Raw genomic sequence first — 26,661 nt, 5'->3', positions numbered from 1 at the left:
GTGACTCCTAAATCACTCGTGCACACTTCTATTTTTGTTTGGAAGTCTGCACTTTGTGGAAGCTGACGGTGAACGGCATGACTGGAAATATTTAACAGGGATGAGTCAGATAAATCTACAAATATATACGTAAAAGCCTCCTTCCATAGTCTGCTTAACTGCATAATAGAGCTTATTGTTACATTTGCTAAACACAAATTCTGCAACTGACATCCTCCGATTAAATTTGTTTAAAAAAAAGATATGGGCAATTCATTTGCAGTGGGTGTGGCACAAGCTAATGCGCCTGAAGCAATTTAGTATCTTAGATGGCAACGTGTTGGAGTAATTCCTTCTTTACAGTAAGTGGTATCGACTCCGTGAAGCCAAGTCTGTGCTGTTCATTCAGGATTCACACTCAGCTAATCGCACATGCACGTCTATATTTAGCTGCTCCTTTGGGTGTTGGTCTGGCGCATCTCCTGAAAACCATGCTTTCCAGCCTCATGGAGTAAGAGGCTTAAATCTTTAACCCTACACTGAGATGGGACTCTCCTTCACCAGCCCCCGCTAATCAGATAGCAAGGGGGCTGTGGACGGGGATTAAGAAGCGGGCTACAAGGAGGTTCTGACAAGTGTTTTTTTGGTCTCACAGATTGAACATTTCAAATCTGGTTATTGGAAAAGAGGGAGGTCTCTGATTACATGTCACAACTAATCCTTGTGAACTGTACATCATGTCCTTCAATGACAACAATCATTTCAATTGTGTCTTTAGGGCTAATTTCATGTGAGAAAGCAAAGATGTGCCACTAATGCAGGATTAAAGTTTCCAAAACATTGGCATTTTTTTTAAGATTGGGAAATGATTGAGGTCTTTATCCCAGTGAGAATGAAAGCAGAGTTATGTTTTTGGTCACATGCTGAAACCAGGCCATAGGAGAAGTGTAGCTTAGCTCAGTGACTTCCTTTAGATCCCGGGCCTTTCTAACTCACAGTTGGACTGTCAGTTGATGAAGGATCTATAGATCTAGAATCACAGTGTAGTGTAAATTAATGACTGGTGGCAAATGCTTTGCTGTGTGCATCCTGAACGCTATCTTGAATCATGGTCGTGTGAGAATGTCTCAGTTCCCCGTTTCCCTTCCTTAAAGCACCATCTCAAAGACCAACCATCAAAAATAACGCTGTGCTCTTAAACTCTCCTTTTACAACCTTGACCAATGCCACTCAAGGACAACAGCATTCACCTAATCCTCGTATCCATCCACCCAAAACAATAGGCTAACATATTGCTGCATGTTGTCAAATGAGATGGTTGCAAATGTCTGCTGAGTATGTATCCCAGAAAGGAACATCGTAAGCTAACCTCAACAGAAAGGCTACATACCTATCCACCTATAAGAGTCAGCCTGGATCTATGAGTCAGTCAGCAGGGAAAGAGAAAACCAAGTGAAAATCACCTCGTTCATTGTGACCTTTTTGTTGTTAATGCATCACTGCACACACACACACACATCCATTGCTCAAAATGATCTTTATTTAATTGCATAGTGCAACCTTGCATTTGGCAGCCGGAGTAAGATGTTGGTCGAGTAAAGTGTCTGAATGGAAGGAAGCCTGTGATGCTGCGTGGTGTAGAAATTGCATCACGAGTAGAGGAGCCGTACTGAGGGGAGGGGTCCTTCTCTGGTGCTGACTAGACAAGGCAATGCAGAGGGAGCAGAATGGAGGGATGGATGGAGGAAGAGATGTAGGGACTGCACAAGCTCTCTCTGACTCACACACACACACACACACACACACTTCATCACTCCCATGATGTCCTAGCTCCAGCGACCCCTCCTCTCTCGGCATCTCTGAAACCTGCTCTTGCTGGGAGCTATAGATTGTAATGGGGATTCTCGGTTTCCTCCCCCCACCACACACACACACACACATACACGCACACTCAACCATACACACTTAGCCTCAAATTCTCTCACTGTCACGCTCCACGTTGCTGCATATCACAGCTGACTGTAAAAAACACCCTCTGCTGCATGGTAGAGTCCTGGTGCAAAATGCAAAAATGTGTTTGAATTTCAGTGGCCCTCTTGGAGAGGTTACTTTCATCAACTGTGATGGTCTCTTGGAGCATGACATTCATATACGATGTATAATGTATTAAGGCATTTGAAATAAAAGGTGTCTTGATTTTCTTTTCTTCATCTGTACCATATCACAAATACCTATTCCTAGCCCATCAGTGTCTCCACACACCCTCTTGCTTCTCCCCATCACTTCAACCCGTTGCTTTTGAAGGGTGAATGCGTTGGTATCAAAGGGGAAGCCTGCAGCGGAGCACACCAAAGTGATGCCTGAGAGGGGTGACCTTCAAAGAAAATAAAAAAATAAAAAGGAATAAAAAATATAAAACACTTTATTTGTATGGAATACGTTATTAATGTTAGTTAAATCCATATATCTTGTTTCATACATGCATCGTGTGGCACAGTATATTATTAACGAACTTAGTTTTAGTGCGCCCCCCACACCCAGGCAGTGATAGGTTTTATCCGCAAGTCAGGTGATATTTTCCGCTTCGCCATTTTGTGCTGCTGCGCCGGGTATTTATCAGAAGAGTCGTGACTGTACCGTTTACACTGCTAGTTAGGTTGTCAGACGGTTCCTGTTGTCATCCGGTTTATAACTTCAAGCCTGTGGCCTTCGCTGGGGTTTCGCTTAGTGTGATTTACTTGAGTCCAACAGCAGTAATTAATTTTGTATATTTAGTGTATTTTATATTGTGTGAGAAAGAATGTCGGCCGAATCTCCCGAATACGCTCCGTTCTTCGCAGTGATGGGCGCCTCTGCGGCCATGGTGTTCAGCGGTAATTATCACGAGATCACCTTTCATATTCAAGCTGTTTGTTAATTACTAAATGTAGACCGTGTGGATTCACTGCTAACACCTTCTGCGTTTATATCATTCCCTACAGGGTGCCTTGAATCTTTAACCGTGGTGCGTCTCTTGAAGCTTACTTGTGAAAGACGTCCGCTAGCATCGATGCTATTCTTGAGCTGTCATATATGTAGACTTAAGCGACAGCTTGGGTAGACTTTGATTAATCTTAATCTGACAATGTTTTGTGAGTACTGTTAATTTAATAGAAGTATCGCAGCTAGCATTACTGCTTCAACGACAGACCATAAAGACTAGTCATGACTAGTTAGCTACGTTAGCTGATGACGACTAACGTAACAAACGTTAGCTTTGACGTTAGCTTAGTTCGGTTATAGCACGTTTGGTGTGTTTTTAGGTGTGTATTTATATATTTTATGTTAGCTCTCTGCACTTTAGCAGAAGATGTTTAGCTCGGTACTAATCGCACCTTTTCTGCCAGATGTCATGCGGGGTGTTAAAAGCAATTGGTGATACGTTTCACACACAATTATTTAATGTAGCTTACGAGTAGAGACCATTAACTAATGAATTACGGTATTGACGTCGCTCTGAGTGGTGTTTGCTGTTCTACTACAATTTTCTATTTGTCAAGTAGGTGGTGTCACAACTTATTTAACGCAAGTTAGACAAAAATCGCCTTCTCTTACAACTCTGATAACAAGTGTAACGCAGAATCAGCTGGTTAACTTCCTTATTGCGCAAGGGAATGACACAAGGTCACATGATCATCACATGATGAGACTTCTGACTTGGAATTCCCGTCTGGCTACTGCTGGTGTATAACTCTAAAAGTTAGCAGTGAACCTGTTCAAAGTTATGATGGCTGATTTTAACAAAAGACAGTGGTGTGAAACCACTGTTGTCAATGTTTTGGATAGAAAGAATCAAGTGGCCAAGAAAGTGAACTTTGAAACTAGCTTTTATACTTGTTTTATGGATCCTTTACTAGTTTATTAGACAAGTGCTACATCATATGCCGATGATACACTCACAGCAAAGGCCTACATGGGATGAGGGTGACTGGTGGGAAAATGAGAAATCAACAAGCTAATTGACCATGTTGCAGAGGGCTTGACCTGCAGTAGCTCGAGGCCTTATGGCAAAACATGCTTGTTTATGGTGGTGAACTGGACATCACCGGTGAATGGCTACCCTTTTAATATATTTAGACAGCTGTTTTCTTGCATTCTGTTCCCCTTTTTATTTTGTGTCAACACGTGTATATTTATCTTTAACATATTTTAAACCAATCAAATTGGGCTGCATGGTAATGACACATCTCAAACAAATAATTTCAGTTGGAGATTTAGAGTATTGCTGAAATCTGACCTGATTACTGCTGTTTGAGGTGTCAACGTTGGCAGCACAATAAGGCATCTCAGCTAATATGATATAAGTCACATGATGAGAGTACATGATTTTATATTGTTTAGTCCAACCAGGAAATGAGAACCAGCTGACTGTTTAAAACCAACCCTGATCTTGTCATAGCTCAGGTTTAATGTGTAGTGATGGGGCAAGGGCAGCATAGCGGTGGTGTTCCATGAGGCTCTAGCGGTAGTGCTAGTCTGTGGTGGTGAGGGAGTGACAGCTGGGGAATTAGCTTATAGGGAGGGGATCATGCTGGCACAAAGAAGGGATGTTGTGGTAGTGGTGGGATTGATGGGGACACATGATGATTCAGACATAAGTGTTAAGGATCTTCATGAGTTGTTGATAGGAACCTGTAGCTGGTGTTTCTCACTACATATATGGTCTACACACCATAGACCGTATATAAGAAGTGGACGTAGTCATCGTGGCGTCACCCATTGGTTTGTGGACTGGCATTTTTGAAGCCTCAAATTGGGGGATTTTGCCGTCGTCGTCTTGGATTACGGCCGTCGCCATGTTTTTTTGCGACCGATAAACGGAAGTTACAATAGTTGGAATGCGGAGGAGTGACAACCTGTCAATCACATTAAGACCGCCCTAAAACATACTCCGATTTATTGTCTATTTTACTCTGAAAGGGTCCATAGTTTACCAAAGGAACATCATGCTGTATTGAAGAAGACTTGAAACTCGTGATTGAGACCATAAACCCATGTTTACAATGTTTACTGAGGGATTAAATCAAGTGAGAAGTAGTCATTTTCTCATAGACTTCCATGCAATCGGACTTCTTTTTGCAACTGGAGGAGTCGCCCCCAGCTGGTCAGTAGAGAGAATGCAAGTTTTAAGACACTTCCGCATTGCCTTCACTCGGCAGGTACACAAGCTGCAGTTAACATGGCTGCAATCTGATGTGTTTTCGGGGAGTTGATCCATCATAAGGCCTGTAAAATATTGATGGAGGCTCAACATTTCACACGGCAAAAGGCACTTTTGTTGTAATTAAACATTTCTAGGATGGGCTGTAAGTTGCTGTGATTGTCAGGTGTCAGGTGATGTTGCATTGTTTTAGTAGTCTTGTGATGGTGTCCAGACCTGAGCACTGCCTTTAGCGATGCCTGGCCCACAACAGGCGACTCTCACAAGGTGCCATTATCCATTCGCACCACATTATAGCGTAACTATCTTCCACTTTTCACTGACAACAATTTAAGATGCATTTTTGCGATACATCCTAAAACTGCATCTCTTTGCTCCGCTGCCTTTTCCAATTGCCTGTGCTGCAGTTGTTCTGTATTTACTCTCTCAGTGGGATAGCCAACGTTATTTTATGCTTTCAGATGTTTGACCTTTAAATCCCATTCACATCATCCTTCTCTCTCTCTAACACACACTCTTCAATGGAGATGTGTAATTGATGATGGCAGCCTGCTCTAGACATCCCTCAGCTTCTGAGTCTCATGACTTCTGCGTGCAGCCTCATATTTTTACACAATGTGCGCTGCAGCTAGCAGGAAAATACTTCATACTATGACCTTACCGATTCTGTCATTCGGAGTACTTCCCTACTCGCCCACTCGTCAGAGAACACCAATATGCTGTGTAGTGCGTGGGCATATTGCATGCAAGATCATCCCCAGCTAGAGGCTCCTCCTACTCTGACATCACAAGACGTCACAAGGGCATCCCATTCATCAAATATACTGCAGGGAGGAAAAAATAAACAGGGGGAGGGGGGGTCTTTACCTAAACTGAGGGGATTAGGATTAATATCCAGAGGTTGTCTCTCCACACCACTGCACAAGGTTCCTTGCCAGACATCGAACCTTTAATCTTCAGGTCAAAATGGCAATGTTTGAGGTTTCTGGTGTTTCTTGATGAGGGCAAGCGTAACATTGTGCTGGTTGTTGATGGATCGCTGAATGGCTAAAAGAATCACCTTTTCAGAGGATGCCATAGGTGTTTCCACAATACTGTCTTTTAATGTTATGCGTTGCTAAATGTACAGGTTTGTTTTAATTGGATCTGATATCTGGTCTGTACTTCTTCAAGCTGCTGTAAATCAGTTTGTTTGATGCATTGTATTTAAAAAGTGTAGTTTGGCACTTAAACAAAGTCAAAATAACAAAGTCGCTGCCTGAGAAAACGGTGCACAGTTTTACTCGAGCACATCTCTGTGCATGTGCAAGAGTGATTTAACCTCGGATTGATGGCATCAGTCTCGTGATGAATCAATGTAAGTAGTTGGGGCCGTGGCTGGCTGCCATGTGCACATTTTAAAGATTGGTCCACATCGTCTTCCTGTCTGCCTCTAGATCCGTTTGCCAGAAGGCCTCACAGCTAGTGTTTGCGTTAACAAGAACTATCTCCAGGCTAGCTCAGCACACTGTCCCAAGAAATGAGAGCACAGGGCAGGCGTCCTCGGGCTGTATGCAAAAGGCTCTCCAAGATTATATCGCAAGATGCTTTTCATCATCATCATGTTTGCTCCTGTCTTGTAACCCAGTTACATGAGATTATGCAGACATGTTTTACTCTGTTCTGTGCACACTAGCTGTTGACATGTTTTGTCAGTGCAATAGAGAGCCCGCAGAGGACAGATGGCTATATTTAGCATCAGAGCAACATCTGTAACTCTGTGAAAAATATGAAATGTCCTCAGCTGTTCTAGAATGGGCAGGAAAATATATTTAATACTGCTGTAAAGTCGAAGAACTGCCACAGCATGTATGGACCAATATATGAGTTGCTATGCGGAGGCCTGTTCTGTCTCTGAGAGTTTGTTTATCTTGCTGTTGCTGTGGAGGAGAAAACGAAACACATTTATATTTACGCACTCGTGCACACACACACACACACACACACACACACACACACAGACACACACCTTTTTAGATGTGGGGAGATCTTGTCCAACCAGCCGGTCTGTTTCATAGCACACGGACAGGTTTTGTTGAGTATTGCAAAAGACTCGTTGGTCTATTCTGCACACATGCTGCACACATGCTAGTCCTAGTGCTAGTAGTTTCTTCCGTATCTACGGATTGAAGGCGTCTTAGGCTGTACAGATTGTATTGTTTGTGATATTGTGCTATGATTATAATTGACTTGACTCTCCGTCATCTCACCTGGAAGCTATTCTTTGTTGCTGTGTAGATTATCCCCGGTTCTTAATCCATGTCTGCTCTATATTTGGTTATATATGCGTTCTAATTTTCGAGCAGGTTGGTTATTGATGTGTCTCTTTCGCTCGCCTCCTGCAGTGTGACGTAGTTGGCACTGTGCTTCCTCCTCAGCATCACAGGCTGACGTAGCCAATATGCCGATGAAGCCCTTTTTGCTCTCCTTCCCCCGTTACATTATGGCGGCGCTAGCCAGAGCCCCGGTGCCCATCCTGTGCTGATGCCATCTCTGGAGATGTGGCATCCTGCTTCTCTTGTGATGTCAGCAGTTCACTGTGTGCCTAAACCTAATGAGGCCCGTTTCATTCAGAGAGTGGTTAAGAACTCTGCAGCGGTCTGCCAGGGTCCGTTCTGAAGATCACCAGGGCTGAAGCGGTTTGAGGAGACGAGGAGCACCATGTGACAAAGCAGATTTTTAGCCGCAAGAACAGGATCTGTTCTTTCCCTTTTGAACTCGAGCTAAATTCCCCGATGGAGACATGTTTGATTTTTAAGGGGAACAGAAACTAACAGTAGTCGTATTGTTGATCCAGCTCTTATTTCACTTCTGCTTCATTATTCAGCTGGGCCCTCTGATTTCTGTCGTCAGTCTACTGCCTATAGTCCTATAAATCTTGTTTATTTACTAAAATGATCTTCTCTCTCTCTCTCTTCCCCGCCAGCCTTGGGAGCAGCCTATGGCACAGCCAAGAGCGGGACGGGGATTGCCGCCATGTCGGTGATGAGGCCGGAGCTCATCATGAAGTCCATCATCCCCGTGGTCATGGCGGGTATCATAGCCATCTACGGCCTGGTAGTAGCAGTGCTGATTGCCAACAACATCTCAGAGAGGGTCACCCTCTACAAGTGAGTTCAGCTGATCACGCATATTTGTCAACACAAAACGCACAACAAGAGACAACACGGAGTAGCAAGAAGACTGATTACTGTTGGGCTAAACTCAAACCTTCAACATTGAGTGAACAGCTTCTACACTACTTCCCTGTAATGCAAACCATTAGCTCCATGCATGCATTACAGGCTCTGATCACAGTTTAAATGTTTCTTTTATTGCTAAGATTGTGATCATCGACATCCCTTGTGCTGACCAACACTTTTGTCTGTGTGTGTTTAGGAGTTTCCTCCACCTGGGAGCTGGGCTGAGCGTGGGCCTCAGCGGGTTGGCGGCAGGCTTCGCAATCGGCATCGTGGGCGACGCGGGCGTGAGGGGCACGGCTCAGCAGCCGAGGCTTTTCGTGGGCATGATCCTCATCTTGATTTTCGCCGAGGTCTTGGGTCTCTACGGGCTCATCGTTGCCCTCATTCTCTCCACGAAATAAACACCCAGACGTCTCCAAATACAAGATTTGTCCTTTTATGTTGCTGCTGGAGAAAAAAAAAGTGTAAAACGGGGAAAAATATTTGTAAAACTTCTTGCCACTCGAGATGAAAGAAGTGAAAGGCAGGGGGGGAAAAAAAGATTTTAAAATGGCTACATAAATATGGTCTTATCTCAACAATGTGTACAGTTGTCCCAATTTGATAGTCAACTTGTAAATGCGCAACGTAGTGATTTGTCTGTCTTGTGTGCGTGTGTTTAAAAATTGTATGATAAAGATTCCTTTTTTCCCTCCACTTATTTCAGGCCTTGAGGCGGCTTAGCCTCCGGTCTTAGAGAGCTGACCAACGGCCCGACAGGCTTTCTCTCCTCACATATCAACTTGGGGAGTTGACACAATTTCTGCATTAATCTTGAGGATCTATTTGTAAAGAGAAATGTATATGGACTTACGATTTTTTTTCTTTCTTTTTTTTCCACTGATTTTATTTATAAGAAATTGTTCATTGAACTGTCTAATGCAGCAAAAGTCTTTAATTCCCCAGGATATATTATACATATATACAGACATCTAAATATCTACATAGATAGATTTAATGCACTGTGGGTTAATTGTGATAAGTGGTTGGAATTCCTCTGGATGTAATTCTTGGTTTAATAATTAAGAATGCCTTTAGTATGTTGCTGGTGAAGTGGGAGTTTTGTGTGTAGCTGTATTCTAATCATTACGCAAACATTCTCAAACTTCCGTGTTTTTCCTGTAGTACTGCTGTTTGCATTAAAGGTGTGTGCGCCCCGTGTTGGGTCTCACAAGTGTAATTTCCAAATTTTCATCTCCTCTCCATCTTATTCACCCCCCCCTCCTCCTCTCATCTGTGACTGTACATCATCTCTTCCACATTCCAGCCATTAGGATCCTGCATGGGTTTCAGTGTTTTGTTGTTGGATATGAAGCTGAGGAGCAGGCTAGTTTCAGGAGACTTAATCCAGATCAAAGAGATGGTTTAGTGGTGTATTCTTCCTCCAAAAAACAAAAACTAATCAAGTTTACATGACACAAAACTCTCAATGGTATCATTTGTAGCATGCAGCAGGAATCCAGTGAGATTAGTGTTCAAGTTTGGCCTAGTTTCATGGACTGGTCCAATTTGATCTGGAGTTTGTTTTCTGAAAATGGAACTGCTGCCGACGCGTTTACTAAAGCGCCAATCTACAATCCTGTATTACCACTGATATTGAAGTTATCCTGATGTGTCGACGTGTGTGTCACAATCGAATTAAAGAAGATTCCAACTTAGTTCCGACTGTCTTCAAACACTTTCAGTTCTGTATATTTTAGTGACGCTTTCTAATATACAATGGTAGTAAAGCTGTGGTAAAAACAATTAGCTGAGTTGCTGTTTTACAGTATTCAAGTCTTCCTGTTCCACTCTGCGGTGACAGCTGGGAATCTTCACACTGTGGTCGACGCTTCAAGAGCTGCAGCACAAAGATAACTGCACACGAAGCCTGCATTGTACTGTCGGCAGATGGTGATTTTATATAAAACAAAGAATCTTTTTAATAGTTTTATACTGTGTTAAAACTGTACAGGACAAATATGCAACACACAAATCAGCATAATTATATCTGCACAATGACTAACATTTCGGCATTATACAGAGCACACGCGCTAACATGTAAACGCGATGCAGACGTCATAAACGTTCACAGCTCAGGCTGCTTGGAGGCTGTTGAGCAGAGTCTGAGAAATGCTGCTGATGGCACTGAACGTGGCGCTGTCTGGAAACGACTGGATGAAGTCTTTACCCTCCTCTATGCTGGTGCTGAGCAGAGGATCCAGAGGCACAGAACCTGAAAAGAGGGCCGATAGTGAGAACCAAGTGGCTGTTACGGGGCATTGGCGTATCGGCATACCAGCATGGCTAAAGCTAGGCTGCACTACAGCTGGCTCGTCACTGCCACGGGGCAACTGATTTAGCTGCATCATTACTCAAGAGATTGATCTGCACACAAAGCGGAGATCCGCTGGGGGCAACCATTAAGTGATCTATTAATTTGATCAAGAATCGATAATAAGTATGCATCAGCCCCCTCGCTGAGGTATTTTTTTTAAACCTGCTGCTGCTGCTTTGAAATCAGGATCGACCATTTTAGCAGCATGGCAGTCGTGTAAAATGCCTCCTAAACCATGAATGGTGGGTGAGGAGTGATGTGCAGCCGCAGTGCGTTGTGACACCATGTGGCTGGAAGCTGACATGACATGTAGCTCAATCCCTCCCATCTCACCGAGGAATGTTGATCCAGTCAACTTGGCCAACTCTTCACCTCCACCTTTTGAGAAGATATTGCTGCATTCCTGAAAAAGAGAGAATGTTTATTTAAATGGATATAATCAACTCAAAGTCTGTCAGACTTGGATGCTCATTGCTGGGAACTACAATTTCATAAGAAAAGTATTGGTTTTACACATCTGACTTGTATGAAAGTTTACATACTGAGCAGTGTGGACAGACGAATCCGCTCATGTTCTCGATGATGCCCAGGATCCGTACGCCTGTCTTTTTACAGAAGGTGATCTCTCTCCTCACATCCCCCGTGGAGACCGCCTGTAGCCAACACAAGACCAAAAAGAACAATCGGCACTGGATGTCATGCAACTGAGCAACACCGCCAGTCAGTTTTCTCTTTCTCTTGAGCCAAAGCTCAGTTTGTGAGCTTATTTGTCAGAGGGAGTTAGTCCTTTTTTGTACCTGAGGTGTGGTGACCAGGACAGCTCCATCCACTCTGTGTTTTTTAAGGTTCTCCAGCACCGCCAAGTGTTCGTCTGATGTCCCTGGTGGTGTGTCCACCAGCAGCACATCCAGCTCTCCCCAGGCTACATCTGACACAAACTGGGCTATCATAGCTGTGGGACGGGGCATAAAGAGATGGGAAACATATTGGGCAGAAGAGAGTAAGTTTAAACAACGTAGCACAGAGGTTTGTGTTGAGACAGATGTTGAAGCAGACAAACAGAATATTAAAATAGTGGACCAGAGCAGTACAATTGGAGAATAGCTTACCGGTTTTCTTGGGCCCCCTCCACACCACTGCTTCATCTGGGTCCTCCAGCAGGAAGCCAATGGACATGAGGGCGAGGCTCTTCTGGGCATCAGTGTAGACCGGCACCCATCCCGAGTCACACTGGTGCACGTCAGGCCGGCCTACATTGAGCATGCGGGGGATGCTGGGCCCGCACAGGTCAACGTCCAGGATGCCAACCTGACGAACACAGACTTATGTCAGTCATTTTACTTATGGTGATCAGGTTTTGATACATACCACATACACTCAGCTGGTCTTGGAGCTCACCTTCTTGCCAGCATGCCTGAGAGCCAGCGCTAGCTCTGTGGTGATGGTGCTTTTGCCCACGCCTCCCTTCCCCGACAGGACCAACACAACATGCCGGACCTGCGACAAGTTCCCGTCTCATATGGAAAGGAGAAAGAACATTTGGTAAATTCAGCATGAATGCAGCAGATATTCGAATAGCTATTTCTTCAATTTAAATGATACATGTCACGTCGGTCACGAGAGTGGGTCATTTGAGAGAGAATCAGAGAGAAATGTCGCAGGAGTTCGTGCAGCACGTTATCACCCGAGTTCACAAGTTCAACGTAACTGGGTTAGAGTTCCTTTAGAATAATGTTTAACATAAGTTACTATATTAAACCTTTTCATATAAACAATAGCTTCTCCGAGGACATACAACTCGGTCTGTCAGCTCCAACATTGTGACAGACATAATTAAATAATAATTAAAACGTAAACTGACTTCCAATTAGCTTCCGCTAGCCCGTTAGCTTAAATATAAATGGGTAACTTATCACACACGCAGCCGTTTTTTGACAGCTGGCAACTCTAAAGCACGAGGAGACAGTTCGATGTACAGATGCACGAGCTACATTTAACCTGTTTGTTGACCGGAATTGCAGACCTACCATTATTTTGTTCCATATTTTGGATTTGAGTCATGCACGCTGAATTACTGGCTCAGTTACTTCCGCATGTCGTCATGCGCCACCTAGCAAATCAGACAGCGTATGTTACACTTAAGTCCCGCCTCTCTTTCAGTGCCACCAATCGGCTGCAGGTGCGCACCATGGTGCATTCACTGCCACCACACACTCTCAGAATATATGGGAAAACCTGAGGAAAACGTGATTTTTGTGTTCCTGGTTGTGAAATGTTTTAGATGTCTTTGACTCTTAGCTAAAATGACAACAATCTGTACTAACACCTGTCATAGTTATTTATGGTTTGGCAAATACAGCATGATAATCTAATTGTCCAAAAATCTTGATGTATGCAGAGATAATTCTTTTTTGAGTTGTGAGTACCGCTTCAACAAAGTAATCAGCATTAGTATTTACTAGTACTACACTAAAAGTCTGGTGAATGGCTGATAAATATATACAAATCATTTATGTCACCTGGAATTGTGCTTTTCTGTCCTTTTTTTCCTTTCATACTTTTGTTTTTAAGCACGTGAGGGGTATTCCGCTCTTTGTTTTCAAGTCAGCAGACCCACATATGGTGTCTCCTCATCATTTGCAAAAACAAAAAGGCCACGGGTATTAAACAGTTACCCCACTTAGGTAAAGGAACCCAAATATATTAACATAAACTCCTCCTCCTTATGCGTCGTATCCAATAAGAACGTGATAAGGGCGTGGAGAGGTAATGTTTACGTCTAGCTTGCTGCGAAGTGGGGCAGAGTGTAAAAACCACTTGTCACACGATCCGATATAGCGACACACTGGCACCCAAATGAGCCACTGCAAGACAGTGTATAGGACGACTACTGTAAGGTAAGAGCATAACTGCTGCGAGAATGGAGATTATTAATGCTGTACTGTGGTTGACTGTTTACTCGCGGAGTTAAAACAGCAAAACATCGGCTGAAGTGTACAGTACAGCAGTCTATGTGCTGATATTTAAACATTGAGCTGATGTTTTTATATAGAATGATTTTCTTCTGCTGTATTTTGAATAGAAAGTTTGACCAGGACATGGGCCGCGGTGGGATTTTCAGTAATATAATATCTGAAACATGCAAACAAGTATTGTCACTGTCCCACTGCGACTGCATTCATTTAGTATCAGTCCGAACACTGGATGACGAAGTTACAGTAGTTGGTCTTGAGGTCTCGGTTTTCCAGATGATGCATTTGCAGTATGTAGGGTAAGGCCCAATTAAAGTGAGACTATAGCTTCAGACTAACTAATCTAAATGATGTCAGTTATCTCCTTCGCCTGCTTGCAAAGCAGTCACCAGCTGCTGTATTCAGTGGTGGCATTAACTATGACATGCTATCAGGTTGAGGTACAGCGTTTAGGAGAGAAACACGCTTGTTGAGGTGTCAACTGCAACTGAGGCAATTTATTATAATGATTACTGGCTGTGAAAATGGTAAACAGTTCAAAATACATCTGGAAGCATATGGGGGGGAAGGTATCAAAAATAGCCTACTAAGTATTATACTTGTGTCATACTGTAGGGATACAAACTGTTTAGTGCCAATTCAGTTTTTGTACATCAACTCCATGTTTATTATGCTATAATGATATTGTTCACTGTGTCACACTGTGTCATACTTTGACTTACATTTCCCTTAAAGTATCCTCAACAGTAGACATGCCGCACATGGAGACGGTCTCATTTTTCTTACAGAAATCAGTAAATGCACTTTCATTGTAAATGTTTCTTGTGTACTAATTTAAAGAGCCACGTATGTATGTAGGGGCAGTCAATATATAGCACAAGTTTGTGAGACATTGGCGAAAAATGCTGAGAATCCCAGAGAGCTCACAACTTTATCAATCAAACCACATAAGCTACCATCTTCAAATTTAGAAGGAATGCAACCGATTGAAGGTGATGTACTCTAATCTTTGATTTAGGATATGTCTTCATTTGTTTCACACCTCATTTTGCAGTTACACTCATATTCAGCTGAATCTGTTTGCCGTTAAATCCCAGAAATTCCTTTTCTATTTGAAAAAGGGAGTTATTTCTGTCTCTTTTCCTTGAACACAGCCTTCTAGGTTTCAAAAATGTGTAAGTAGATATGTACTTGTATGTGTCCAAAAATAATCTGACCTTAGCAAACAAAAAAGCTGCGAGCCAGGAGTTCAACACTTACTTGACATACATAATAAATAGTAAAGGGCCTACTACACATGTCAGCCTACACGCATGTCAGCTGGTCGTAAAGGTGTTGGGTCTGCTGTCCACAGAGCTGCCATGCAGAGAAGAGGCAGGAACGGCCGGGCTCGGCATTCGGCCTGGAGCGAGACGCGGCAAGAGACAGACGTCATGGAAGTGATCCAGACGTCGGACGGGCAGGAATGGGAAAGCCAGACGACGACACAGGTGAGACGTTGGGGTCTGTGGGGTGAAAAGAAAAGTGGAGCACGGTGCGGAGCGGAAAAGATTGAATTATAAAAAGATCGGGAAATATATGTGAAATTTGTTTTTGGTATTAGTGGATAAAGAGACACTTACAAGCATCACTTACTTGATGTAAGAGGACACGAAACCCAAAGTTTGTGTCATCAGAACAAATATGTTAGGACCAGATATTACAGATAATATTTCTACCGGAGTACCAGTAGTTTTCCACTGGGACTGAAATGGCTGTGTGTAAGAGATGGGGGGCACAGTATTTTTGGAAGGGGTCTAATTTTACTTGCTTGCACACATGACTTCTGTAACCAATAGGAACCATGAACAGCTTTTAGGTAAAAGGCTCTCTTGTTGAGTCTTTGAAACATGGCTCTCATTTGGCTCTTTGGATTATCGATTATTTAAGATAGCAAGATTTAGTGATTTTTTTCCATCCAGGCTCTTCCAGGTTGCTCTTTCTTGCCGCCGCCAAGAGGTTATACTTTACCAAAAGGCATCAGGGCCTCCAGTGGAATGTTTATGAAGCTGAATACAATCCTCAGGCCCTCCACTGGATCTAATTCCTTTCTCTGCTACCAAGCCAACATCCCTGGACCACGGCCACGTCTATGAACTTACAAGATGCTGTTTGTGTTAACTAGATCAGCGACGTGGAGTCCGAGGTGGATTACCTGGAAAGTCCTCAGGCCGTATCTGAGGCGGTTGCATTGCCCAGCACAGATCCGGTGATCGGGGAGTCTTTCTGCCAGTGTGACCGACAGGAAGCGCTCAGCCCTGGCTCTGGGGTCACCAGTGACTGCCTCTGTGGGGAGGAGGATGAGGGTGAGCAAATGCTGATGAATACAGTACACCATACATCATATGAACACAGCAGGATACGCTGCAAATTGGCACAAGTGTGGTGTAGAAGCTGGGCCGACTAATATAACAACATACGGCTTTCACAGTCCAATAGTTGTTCAGATATTTCAATTAACAAAGTATGAAATCATAACTATCCAGCTATAGACGCCCGTGCGTTTGTGTTCGCAGGTTTTGACTGGGAGTGGGACGAGCACTTCAAGTCTTCCGGAGCCTTCCTCAGCTGTGACAATAGGAAGGTGAGCTTTCACTCAGACTACAGCTGTGGCACGGCTGCCATCCGTGGCACCAAGGAGCTGGCAGACGGACAGCACTTCTGGGAAGTCAAGATGACCTCTCCCGTCTATGGAACCGATATGGTGGGTCGCACTAACCTTGTATAATACTGAAGCTATCGTAGCAGTGGCCTTAAGATGTAATCGGATAGTGTCTAGTGGAGATCTGGAATAAGGCTACTTAACCTGTTTTGATCATGTTTGTACTGTTTTGTTGGTGTAGATGGTGGGAATCGGAACTGCAGTGGTGAATATGGAGAAGTTCAAATTCAGCTTTGGCAGCCTTCTGGGCCACGATGAAGACAGCTGGGGACTCTCCTACACAGGTTAAAGGGGCAGAATACAAGTGTGAAATATACCGTGAATTATCAGAGTGATGTGTGAAACAGGACGGAGACTTTATACCAGTCGTAAAAAGTTCAACAAAATACGACCCCTAGATTGGTAACCCCTGGAATAAAGGACTAAACAACCAAGCTGTGTATCAACAGAGAAGGGTTAGAACAGGGACACCCGTATGATGCATATATGTATGATGTAATATATGATCATATCTATCAATACCGTTATTCTTATTTTATACTTTAAGTTCATTTCACTGAAAATACTTCTTCACATAAGTAGGATTTATAATGCATGACTTAGAGCAGTGGTTCCCAAGCTTTTCTTTTATTAAAGGACCAATTTTCTATCAATTAAGGATGTTTGACATTATATTCAATGCATAACAATAACAGCACAGAACAATTAACTTGCTTTGGCGACCCCACGGTTGGGATCCAGTGATTTTTTTTACATTGTAGTATTATTAATATATTTCTACATACTTCCTCCACAACAGAAAATAAAAGATACATCCTGTCTCTTATCTCAATCTGTTCAAAGGACACTTCCAGCACAAAGGGGACAAAGTGAAGTTCTCCTCTCGGTTTGGCCAGGGCTCCATCATAGGAGTGCACCTGGACACCTGGCATGGTACCCTGACCTTCTACAAGAATCGGCACTGTATAGGTGCGTGTTTAATCTGTAATTGAAGCTACACAAAACACAACAAAAACTGCTTTTTAGTTATGACTGCCCCGTGGTGTTTTCAGGTGTTGCTGCCACAAGGCTGCAGAACAAGAAGTTCTACCCCATGGTGTGCTCCACAGCAGCTAAAAGCAGCATGAAGGTGATCCGTGCCTGCTACACACCCACCTCCCTGCAGTACCTTTGCTGCGCCCGGCTCCGCCAAATGTTGCCCCGCTGCCCCGACGTCCTCAACGCCATAGAGCTGCCCCCAGGCCTGCGCACCGTCCTCCACGTACAGCTGGGCTGGGTCTTCTCCCTCAGCAGCAGCCCAGAAGCCTCGGAGCAGCAAGAAGACTTGCTCGAGGATTCCCACGAGGAGATGAACCTGCCTTCCAGCCCCATCCCGAGCCAAGTCTCCACCCTGAGTGCCTGCACCTCCCCGAGCCCCTGCACCAGCCCGTTCCTTGACACGGTCCCATACCACTGCCCCTGTCAAATGTCACCTCAAACTCATCCCTGCACTTGGCACTACCCTCCGAGTCCTCCCAGCAGCGACTACGACAGCTGCAGCTCTGAGCCGGAGGACTACCAATGCAAAAGATGCCGCTGGACATGACCTTGCAGTCAATGTGTATTTGGCCCGACAGCTATTCTACCATTGCCATCGACATCTCCTGATGGAAAATCATGGAGAGAAGAGCAATCTCATCTTTAAGCCAAATTTCTTAATCCAGTTTGAGTGGATTAAGAAGGAGTAAGTGTGCAGTGAGTGAGACATTTAATCAAGATTAGAGGTTAGAGTGACTTCACGGTTATTCATTCACTTTTTAGCCAATTTCTATCATGAGGTTATTAATAAAAATAAGAAGAATCTACCAGTCACTGTCTTTGGAAGGCCTAAAGTTTGCCAGATTAGACTCCGACAAAAAACACATTGGAAGTCTTGTGTTTTTTATCTCAGGGATAGACTCCAGGGAACAAAGGAGTTCCTTTTTTGATACCCTGGAACTTACATTTTGTAAATGTGTTTCGTAATCAACATTTGGCTTTTTTTAGGATTTCTTTTTTTTTTAATTTACAGTTTGTTTATTACCTTTCTTACTCTGGAAATTCTCTAAAATAAAACAAAAAAACCCATTCTGTTGCAGCTTATTTTATAGGCTATTCCACAGGTAAACAAAACAAATGTAGTTCACCAAGGTTCCTCTCACAAAACATCTTGCATTTGTACATTTGTTCATCAAACTAAATATTGTATCAAGGAAAGTACACATCAAATAATTTGTTATTCTACTAAACAATCTCTTCATCAAATCGGTTGAAGTTCAGACGAGTATGAATGGTGCTTGAACTGGAAGGTGAACATGATATCTAAGGCATACGTTTAGCTTGTAAACATCAAAACATTAGCAGCCAAGTGAGGACAAAGTGTCATTAGAGAACCAGATTAATCCTCGCTGACATCCGTCCATCTGGTTTCTCAAGAGGACAGATCAGTCCAGGACAAGCTGGGGGTTGTGGGCAGTGAAGCAGCGGTAAACTCTAGCGGATATCTCCGGTCCTACTCGTCTCTCTTTACCTTCACGTTTCACTAAGAGACCAGCCAACAGCCCCTTTCTGTCTTCCTCTGACTCCAAGCTCTGGTACGCCTAAAAAACAACATTGGAAATTGGTTATTTTTTTATACATCCTGAAAGGTTTTTAGTTATAAATAGCAGTAGAGAGCAACATAGTCTGCTTTGCTTTTTATTGCTTTACGATAAAGCAATTGTAAAGCTTTACAATTGTTGCACACAGTGGGAATTTAGGCCACCCTCTTTATGCACTGAGCTCTACAAGACCAGACTGAAGCATAGTGTACCTGCAGCAGCAGCTGAGGAGACGGGTAGGCTGCAGTCACAGCGGAGGCCACAGCGGGACTAACTCTGTTCAGCTGCTGGATCTGCCTGCTCCAGACCTGGATCAGCCCCGAGCCGTCCCTCTCCACCCGAACCCCGCTGGCCCATGAACCGTCCACACAGAAGGGCAGCTCTGCTCGCTCGGTCAGCAGTCTGGAAAGACGTGGAAGGACATCTTAAAAGTGAGGTGAGGTCAGTCAGGTACGTTTTCCTTGCCTGCTAACGCGAGACAATGACTGAGGTGGCTTCGTACTTGAAAGGGCGCTTTGATAAGGCCTTGGTGACGGCACACACATGGTTAGTGACCTCCCGCCAGCCATCCAGGAAGACTAGGGTGATATTCTTACAGAGCTGTAGGTACACAAGAACCTGGAGAGAAATGGAGCCATTACCATAGACGCCCCTCTTAAATCACTACATCAAGTGTGCAGGAACGTGTACGACAAGTATGGACAGTGTTTAGCGCTCTCTTACCCTCTGAAACATACAGGTGAGTGGCAGCATCTACAAAAAGAACATGCAAGATCAACTAATCCTCCGATTTGAAGTAAACTGACCTCCTTGACGTCCAGGCTCTCCATCCCTGATTTGGATTGTAGCATCTCATCTAGTAAATGCACACCACAAGCATCCGTCCTGTTGTAAACCAATACGTCAGATCAGAGTGTGTACATGAAAGCTAACACAGAATAAGTGTGTAAAGTCAGTAAATGAGAAAGTAACTAAGAGTATCCATCTATCTATCAGAGGCCACAATCACGGACATATACACTAACCTGTAATCTGGCTGAGAGTCCGTCAGTAAGAGCGTGAACACCTTCTTGGCATCCCGGTTGAGACACTCCAATATTGGACTGAGGAAAGGCCCCGTGCCCGTCTCCTCCCCCTCACTGTCTAGCATCTGCAGTGGCAACGCAATGACATAGAGGAGGGCCATCATGTAGACTGGCATCAAAGTGAAATTACTACACCTTCAAAAAGGTCGCTTACTTTCTTCACAGAGATCACCATGTCCACGAAGTCATTCAGACCCAGCACCAGAGCCACCTGCTCCTCCTCCACCGATCCATCTTCGCCCTGCAAAACACAAAACAGTAATGACCCCAGTGGAAAATGTAGAAAAGGTACAAATGTTAGTAAGTAGAAATACAGCAAATAAACAAATGTAATGCTGCCTGAATATCACAATTAATTAAATGAATGTATTATTTTACGAGCGTGAGATGCCTACCTGAGGTAAATCCCTGATCCAGGTGATGCTGTGTGGGACCTGCTGGTTCTCAATGGTATACGTCCACTCAAAGGTAGCCAGGGTGTCCAGCAAGATGTCGGAGCCATCCTGTTGCAGAAGAGCTGGGGGGGAAAAAAAGCACACACTGGTTTCTAGATGAAGAAACGTGTGCACGAAGCATTTCAGCCTTCTCCTCTTTGTGGAAGTCATACTCTGTTGTCTTTAAGTGGTCCTTGGTGGTTCAGACATTGAAGCTTAGGCGTAGGTGCTAAATATGAATTGTCATCGCCGAAAGTTTGCACTTACTTCCTTACATATTTAATATACATTACAAACTGACAGCCTTCCAGCTATTTTATAATTTTGTGTCAAAATAAAAAATATATAGAATGAATGGAAAAGTACTTGCATGTTGACATTTCCTAAAATTAAAATATCAAACCAAAATATTATACGTTTAATCAATGTCCCCCTTGTGTTTACACTATGAGTATTTCGTAGCATCAGTTAAAAAAAACAATCAATATTTTCCGAACTGGTGACAAGCTGCAGTAATCTCTTCGGTGGTGGAATACAATTCCGACAGCACCTGAAGGCAGCATGGTGTACCTAGATCTACGCAGACGGTCAGAGACTTCAGGCAGTTCTCTGGCCGGAGACACTTCAGTTTCTCCGCATCCTCTCTCCTCCTCTGCTGCTCTTGTCTCCTCTCCTCCTTCTCCTGAGCTCTTGTTGCTCTCTGCCTCTCTCTCGCCTCCTTCCTCTCCCCGACTGCCTGTCTGTCCGCCTCTATCTCCTCCCTGGTGCGGCGTCTTTTTGCAGGGCTTGGTGTGCACCGTCGACCTGGTCGCGGGGGAGTCAAAGCAGAAGCTTGATTGCAATCCGGTATCCTGGGTGACGATGATGGGAGGGTTTTGCACGTATGGTCTGAACGCTGATCCTCTTCTGTGCCGATCTTTGCTATTTCACCACTCTCATCGCGGTTTAAGTCAAGTTTAGTCTCAGCGTCGCTGTCCTCAGATTCAGATATTTCCCATGTTTGAACTCTACGCAACGCAGACATTTCCTATGTTTAAAACATAATCAAAAACCTCAAAAACACCTCGAACCATTGGATCCGCAATGTTTATATCACCTCGATGGTGTCCGCTGAAGGACAAAAGACGATAAACGCGCCTTTATCTGGTAGCTCAGTAGAAACCTTTTAAAAAGAGACAAACCAAAGAGTAGATTAGATTTATTTTAACAGAACCAGCCGAAGGCAGAGAGACCCTGCTGTCTGAAGCCGCTTACATATTGGTTATATTAGATTTAGTCTCGGGACAAACTATATAGAAAATAGAAAAATAACATCCTTAAACTAAATAAGGTGCTGAACCCAACAATTTATTTAATTATACGTTTAATTGCAACATTCACAGATGTGTCGATTTATTGAACAAACAATTATGTTCGCATGTACATATTTATTTTATTATTCAGCGTATTCTAGTAATGTTTACTATAGAATATACAATAACTTGAAGATCTATAAATCAATAAAGTTTCTAGGGTACAAAAAAAAAAAAAAAAGGTGCAGAGTCGCTGAGCGAGTAGATTTCCAAACAATCCGCTGCGTCCTCGCGCATCAGAAGGTCCATCCATACAGCTTGAAGAGCTGCGGTCTGCAGACAGCAGACAGTCGGAGCGAACCTGAACGCATCCTGATAACCAGTCTGTTCATGTAAACAACACTGAGGAATGAGATCTGGGAGTTTAATTTTATAGCCACTGTCTTTTTTTGTTGTTGCTCACTATGACGCAACCGGCGGAGAAAGGTACGTCTGAATAGAGTTTTCTTTTCCACAGATTTAGCGAAGCAGAAAACCAGACGTGTGTCTCGTAACCCTTCATATACTTCCCTGAACAACTGGGCCACTGAAAGACCAACTCAGCAGTTTATGCTTTAGTGTTGGTTCAGAGCTCATGTGACTAAATAGGACGTTGCCAAAACCCTGACGTTAGCAGTAATGGTTTTGCTATCTCATGAATTAATTATGACAGAAGCTAAGCTAAGTCTTCAGCTCATGCTCAAATGCTTTCACACAAACAGCTGTTTTTCCCAGTGAGGTAAACACAAAAGAATCCCCTGAAAAGCATCTGCAGCTCCACTCTCAAACATGTGCTTTTCTTATTGTTGCTTCACTTGAATGTTTTTAAGTTGCAGAATGAGAAGATTGTGTGAAATCCATGTCTGACACTAATGATTATTAGTTAATGTCTTCAAGCATGTCTGGAGGGGATCTTTAAAGCTTTCTAGAGAATGTGTCTTTTCAAAATCACTGTGTTAAAAACCAATAATTAATATAAGACGTCTGGATATAAGATTTTTCCATCAGGGTGCTCCCATATGTTCTGGTTGGAATATATTCTGCAGATAAATTTAATGAAAATTTAACCGGACATTGCTGCTATTGGTGTATGTGATACTGAAGTGTTTTCCATGTTTCAGACTGACTTTCATAGTGAGAAACTTAACACTCTGTGTGTTATTTTCCACAGCATATTACCGCTTTGTGGTGCTGTTCTTCAACTGTCTGCTGACATTTGGCTCTTACTTCTGCTTCGACATCCCGAGTGTGCTGCAGGATCAGTTCCAAGGGGTAAGTAAGAGGCAGCAGGGCAGACCATCTTAAAGATACCACCGGTATGGAATGGTTCCCCCCACAATAACTCAACAGCATCTTTGCAGTTTGACGTCAAAATCACAACTGTGTCCTCAGTTTGTGGCTGGTGAGATAATAACTTAAATCACTGGTTTTCTCCACATCTGGCAGAACCTGACATGTTCCAATGCGACAGTGATCAATGGCACAGTGGACTGTGTGTTGGGATTGGGGATGAACCCTCAGCAGTACAATCTTCTTTATGCCATCTATGCTTGGACGTAAGTGCACACACACACACACACACACATTGACTCTGCAGCGATAGGCTGACAATGGCTCATCAGAAACCGGCTACAGTGGCTCTGTTCTCCTATCAACAGGAATGCAGTAGTGGTGATCCTGGCTGGGTTCATGATTGACAAATTAGGAAACCGCTGTAAGTCAACGAAAATAGATAAATATCTTTCCCGCTATCTAAACAACTGATTTGTGGTAACTCGTGGTGAATTGTTTGACCTTTCCTCCTCTCTGCAGTTGGAGTATTTCTGTTCTCCTTCCTGTGTGTTTTGGGCTCGTCACTCTTTGCACTGGGTTCCCACTTCAAAGGAACTCCCTATCTGCTGCCGCTTATGCTCACAGGGCGACTACTCTTTGGATCAGGCAATGGATCTCTGACCAGTGAGGCCTCCTTCCCGAAGTCGCATACATACTCTCAGCGGTGTTAACTCAGAGGAATGTTCCTGAACTGCTCTTCTCATTTACTTCCTTATAAGTTGTTCAGAACCGCATCACAGCCTTCTGGTTCAAAGGGAAGGAGCTGGCCTTGGCTTTCGGTCTGACTCTGGCTTTCTCTCGCCTGGGTTCAGTCCTGAACTTCTTCCTCACCCAGAAGTTTGAAGAAAAGTATGGCATGCAGTGGACACTCTGGGGTGGTAGGTAATGCATAAAGGGGAGAGAAACCTCAAGGTCTATGGCACGATTGAATAATAATAGAATGTAAAGAGTAAGAGTATTTTTTCACATGATGTGTTCTAGGTGCACTACTGTGTGTGCTGGGCTTTGTATCTGCCGTTCTCGTCAGCGCCCTGGACAAGATCGGTATGAGGCAGCTGGGTCTGGATGGCGCCATCCAAGAGGAGTCCCGCAAAGTGGTACGAACTGTACCTTTTTAAAATATAACCTGTTTACAAAGTGCAAGGACGGTGCAGATGGAGGATCTGACCTCACTTATTTGGTTTAAATGTACATTAACGATTACTTCGTTCCTTTGTGTGTGTGTTTGTGTGTGTAGAGGATTCAGGATGTGAAGCTCCTGTCGCTAAGATACTGGCTGCTGGTTCTCACCATCATGTTCTTCTACAACGGCATCTTCCCGTTCATCGCTGATGCCAGGTACGGCTATCGACACAGGTTTAAAATGGCGTGTTGAAGGCCAGAATACAATGTTATTTTTAGGATGAGAACAGACTTTATTTTAGAAATAATACCTTTTAGGATGTGTATATATCATACAATCACTGTATTGTAATGAACCCAGGGCATAAACACTTAAAAGAATAATTACTTGTTTTTCTGTCCAGTAAGTTTATTCAGGATAAATACGACGGCTACAGCCAGAAGGAGGCGGCCTACGTCGCCGGGGCGGTATATGACAGCTCACTGGTCCTCTCAGCCTGCGTGGGCATTCTCATAGTAAGCATCTGTAACCTAAAGCTGTTTCTAAGCTCAGCAGTCAGTCTTATGGAGGTAAGTTGGTGTAACACGTGACCCTCTCTTGTCTTTGTTCCAGGATAATGTGGGGCTGCGGGGCGTGTTTGCACTGGCCTGTGCCATCCTCACGCTGCCTGTGTTTGGACTGCTGGCCTTCACCTTTGTTGCTCCTCTTGTGTCCACCATATGGCTGGGAATCACTTATTCCTTTGCTGCTGTGAGTTTACGTCAAAGCCATTGTTTCACCATTTTGATTTCTAACCTCTGCTTTCTCTCAGGTATGGTGACCCCCATAAGTGATTGATGTGTCTTATTCTTTCTCAATTCGAATGCTTTGGGGTTTGTGAAAAGCATTCGCGTTCTATCTTAATTTAAATTATATGTGCTGTATTCCAGTCCAGCATGTGGCCGTCTATTCCCCTCGTGGTGCCTCAGGCGACCCTGGGAACAGCCATGGGTCTGGCCACCTCCATACAGATGGTGGGCATTGGGTTGTCAAATCTTGTCGTTGGGCAGATTTTGGGCTCCAAGTCCAGGTAGGAAATGCTTCAGATAAAAGGATCTCATTGCGGTGCACTTGATGGTCCATGCTGAACGCGAGATCGTTGCTTACCTTCAATGCTTTCTCCATTTCCCGGGCCAGCGAAACTAAGATTCCGTTGTGGCGTTGGCAAAGGATGATGATCTTCATGTTGGCCAACACCATCAGCTGCATCGTGACCGCAGTGCTGCTCAACGTTATTGACCACAGACAGGTCAGGCATCTCACAGCCCGTGTACCATTTTATATATATATATGTGCTATTGTCACGCTACAGTGTGTTCAGTTCATGTTTGTTTTTCTGCAGGGCGGGACCCTGAACAAGACAACCAAGAGGTCAGGCCAGGCGGAGAGAGACTCCGACAGAGAGCCGCTCAACCAGGGAGAGGAAGAGCAAAATGAGGATGAGGAGGACGAGGCGGTCAGATCTCGTTCTGAAAGCTCCTAAGTTTTGTGAAACATTTTACTGCAGTGAAAACTTTTCTCTTTCTTATATATGTATTTGACTTGTAACACTTCAAATGGGACTCGATTTATTGCAGACCTCAATGATAATCGCGTTACCTCTCCATCCGGTGTCTGCGGTTGCTACAGCAGATACTGGAGCAGTTTAATGAATCAGAATAAATACATCCCTGTTAAACAGTATTTACATCCAGATGGTGACGCTACAAGGTATTAAATGTAAGCACGGTATTGCTGTTTTTTCAGCAACACAGGTAAATAAAACATCAAACTCTCTTAAAGCTTTAGCTTCCAACCGTACTGCCATGACTGAGTGTGTAAACCTCATTCAGGTTGCTTAAAAATACACCTTTTATGTGGATGGTAGATGGAGTCAGATGAAGCAATACGTTCCTTAGTGTGTGCTGAATTTGCAGCTGCAAAATCTATATTTCTTCTTCCATCTAATGCCGTTATTTGACGTGACAGTGACGTAGTTTGATGCAACGAAGAACTACATGCCGGCAATGCCGGCACGACTCCGCGAGCAGGAACACTCTGCTTTGTCAGTTAATAAAGCACTCACTGGCCAATTTATTGCTTCAATTGACCATCAACACTGATCGGGCATCCGCATAAAATGTGGACATTTTTTCCGTTAACATGCACGTTATATAAATGTAATGCTTGTTTTTAATGATTTTATAATGAAACGGTGAAGCATTTGTCCCTCCTATCCGTTTGTTCATTGTTAAAGATTTCACAATGTACTCAAAGAAGGGAATTTGATA

The 26,661-nt window shown here is 43.7% G+C and overlaps 5 protein-coding genes across 5 annotated transcripts; 3 read left to right on the top strand and 2 right to left on the bottom strand.

Annotated features, from left to right (window-relative positions):
• Positions 1-2,590: 2,590 nt before the first annotated feature.
• Positions 2,591-9,600, top strand: atp6v0cb (ATPase H+ transporting V0 subunit cb). The gene is made up of 3 exons (XM_079182053.1): positions 2,591-2,852; positions 8,145-8,328; positions 8,597-9,600. Exons 1-3 carry the CDS (start codon positions 2,780-2,782, stop codon positions 8,799-8,801), a joined length of 462 nt encoding a protein of 153 aa, XP_079038179.1. The 5' UTR covers positions 2,591-2,779; the 3' UTR covers positions 8,802-9,600.
• A 599-nt stretch (positions 9,601-10,199) lies between these two features.
• On the bottom strand, positions 10,200-12,850 carry nubp2 (nucleotide binding protein 2 (MinD homolog, E. coli)). Its single transcript, XM_079182052.1, has 7 exons — positions 12,784-12,850; positions 12,155-12,270; positions 11,866-12,064; positions 11,554-11,708; positions 11,299-11,409; positions 11,090-11,159; positions 10,200-10,654 (listed from the first exon to the last, which is right to left on the bottom strand). Exons 1-7 carry the CDS (start codon positions 12,815-12,817, stop codon positions 10,515-10,517), a joined length of 825 nt encoding a protein of 274 aa, XP_079038178.1. The 5' UTR covers positions 12,818-12,850; the 3' UTR covers positions 10,200-10,514.
• A 716-nt stretch (positions 12,851-13,566) lies between these two features.
• Positions 13,567-18,397, top strand: spsb3b (splA/ryanodine receptor domain and SOCS box containing 3b). The gene is made up of 7 exons (XM_079183226.1): positions 13,567-13,653; positions 15,083-15,218; positions 15,893-16,073; positions 16,284-16,471; positions 16,611-16,713; positions 17,273-17,398; positions 17,482-18,397. Exons 1-7 carry the CDS (start codon positions 13,613-13,615, stop codon positions 18,012-18,014), a joined length of 1,308 nt encoding a protein of 435 aa, XP_079039352.1. The 5' UTR covers positions 13,567-13,612; the 3' UTR covers positions 18,015-18,397.
• A 166-nt stretch (positions 18,398-18,563) lies between these two features.
• eme2 (essential meiotic structure-specific endonuclease subunit 2) lies at positions 18,564-21,798 on the bottom strand. Its single transcript, XM_079182240.1, has 8 exons — positions 21,137-21,798; positions 20,528-20,649; positions 20,287-20,373; positions 20,073-20,197; positions 19,854-19,932; positions 19,550-19,665; positions 19,260-19,449; positions 18,564-19,047 (listed from the first exon to the last, which is right to left on the bottom strand). The coding sequence occupies exons 1-8, from the start codon at positions 21,588-21,590 to the stop codon at positions 18,892-18,894; spliced, it is 1,329 nt and encodes a 442-aa protein (XP_079038366.1). The 5' UTR covers positions 21,591-21,798; the 3' UTR covers positions 18,564-18,891.
• Positions 21,799-21,960: 162 nt separating this feature from the next.
• On the top strand, positions 21,961-26,652 carry mfsd1l (major facilitator superfamily domain containing 1-like). The gene is made up of 13 exons (XM_079182239.1): positions 21,961-22,344; positions 23,069-23,169; positions 23,344-23,453; positions 23,556-23,611; positions 23,710-23,853; positions 23,949-24,107; positions 24,211-24,326; positions 24,467-24,567; positions 24,756-24,867; positions 24,965-25,102; positions 25,282-25,421; positions 25,529-25,640; positions 25,734-26,652. The coding sequence occupies exons 1-13, from the start codon at positions 22,323-22,325 to the stop codon at positions 25,872-25,874; spliced, it is 1,452 nt and encodes a 483-aa protein (XP_079038365.1). The 5' UTR covers positions 21,961-22,322; the 3' UTR covers positions 25,875-26,652.
• Positions 26,653-26,661: the final 9 nt, after the last annotated feature.

The sequence above is a fragment of the Pholis gunnellus genome (assembly GCF_910591455.1).
Source record: "Pholis gunnellus genome assembly, chromosome: 21".
NCBI classification, from domain to species: Eukaryota; Metazoa; Chordata; class Actinopteri; order Perciformes; family Pholidae; genus Pholis; species Pholis gunnellus.
Note: the sequence above shows the minus strand (reverse complement) of the source record. Positions and strands in the feature narration are given on the sequence as shown.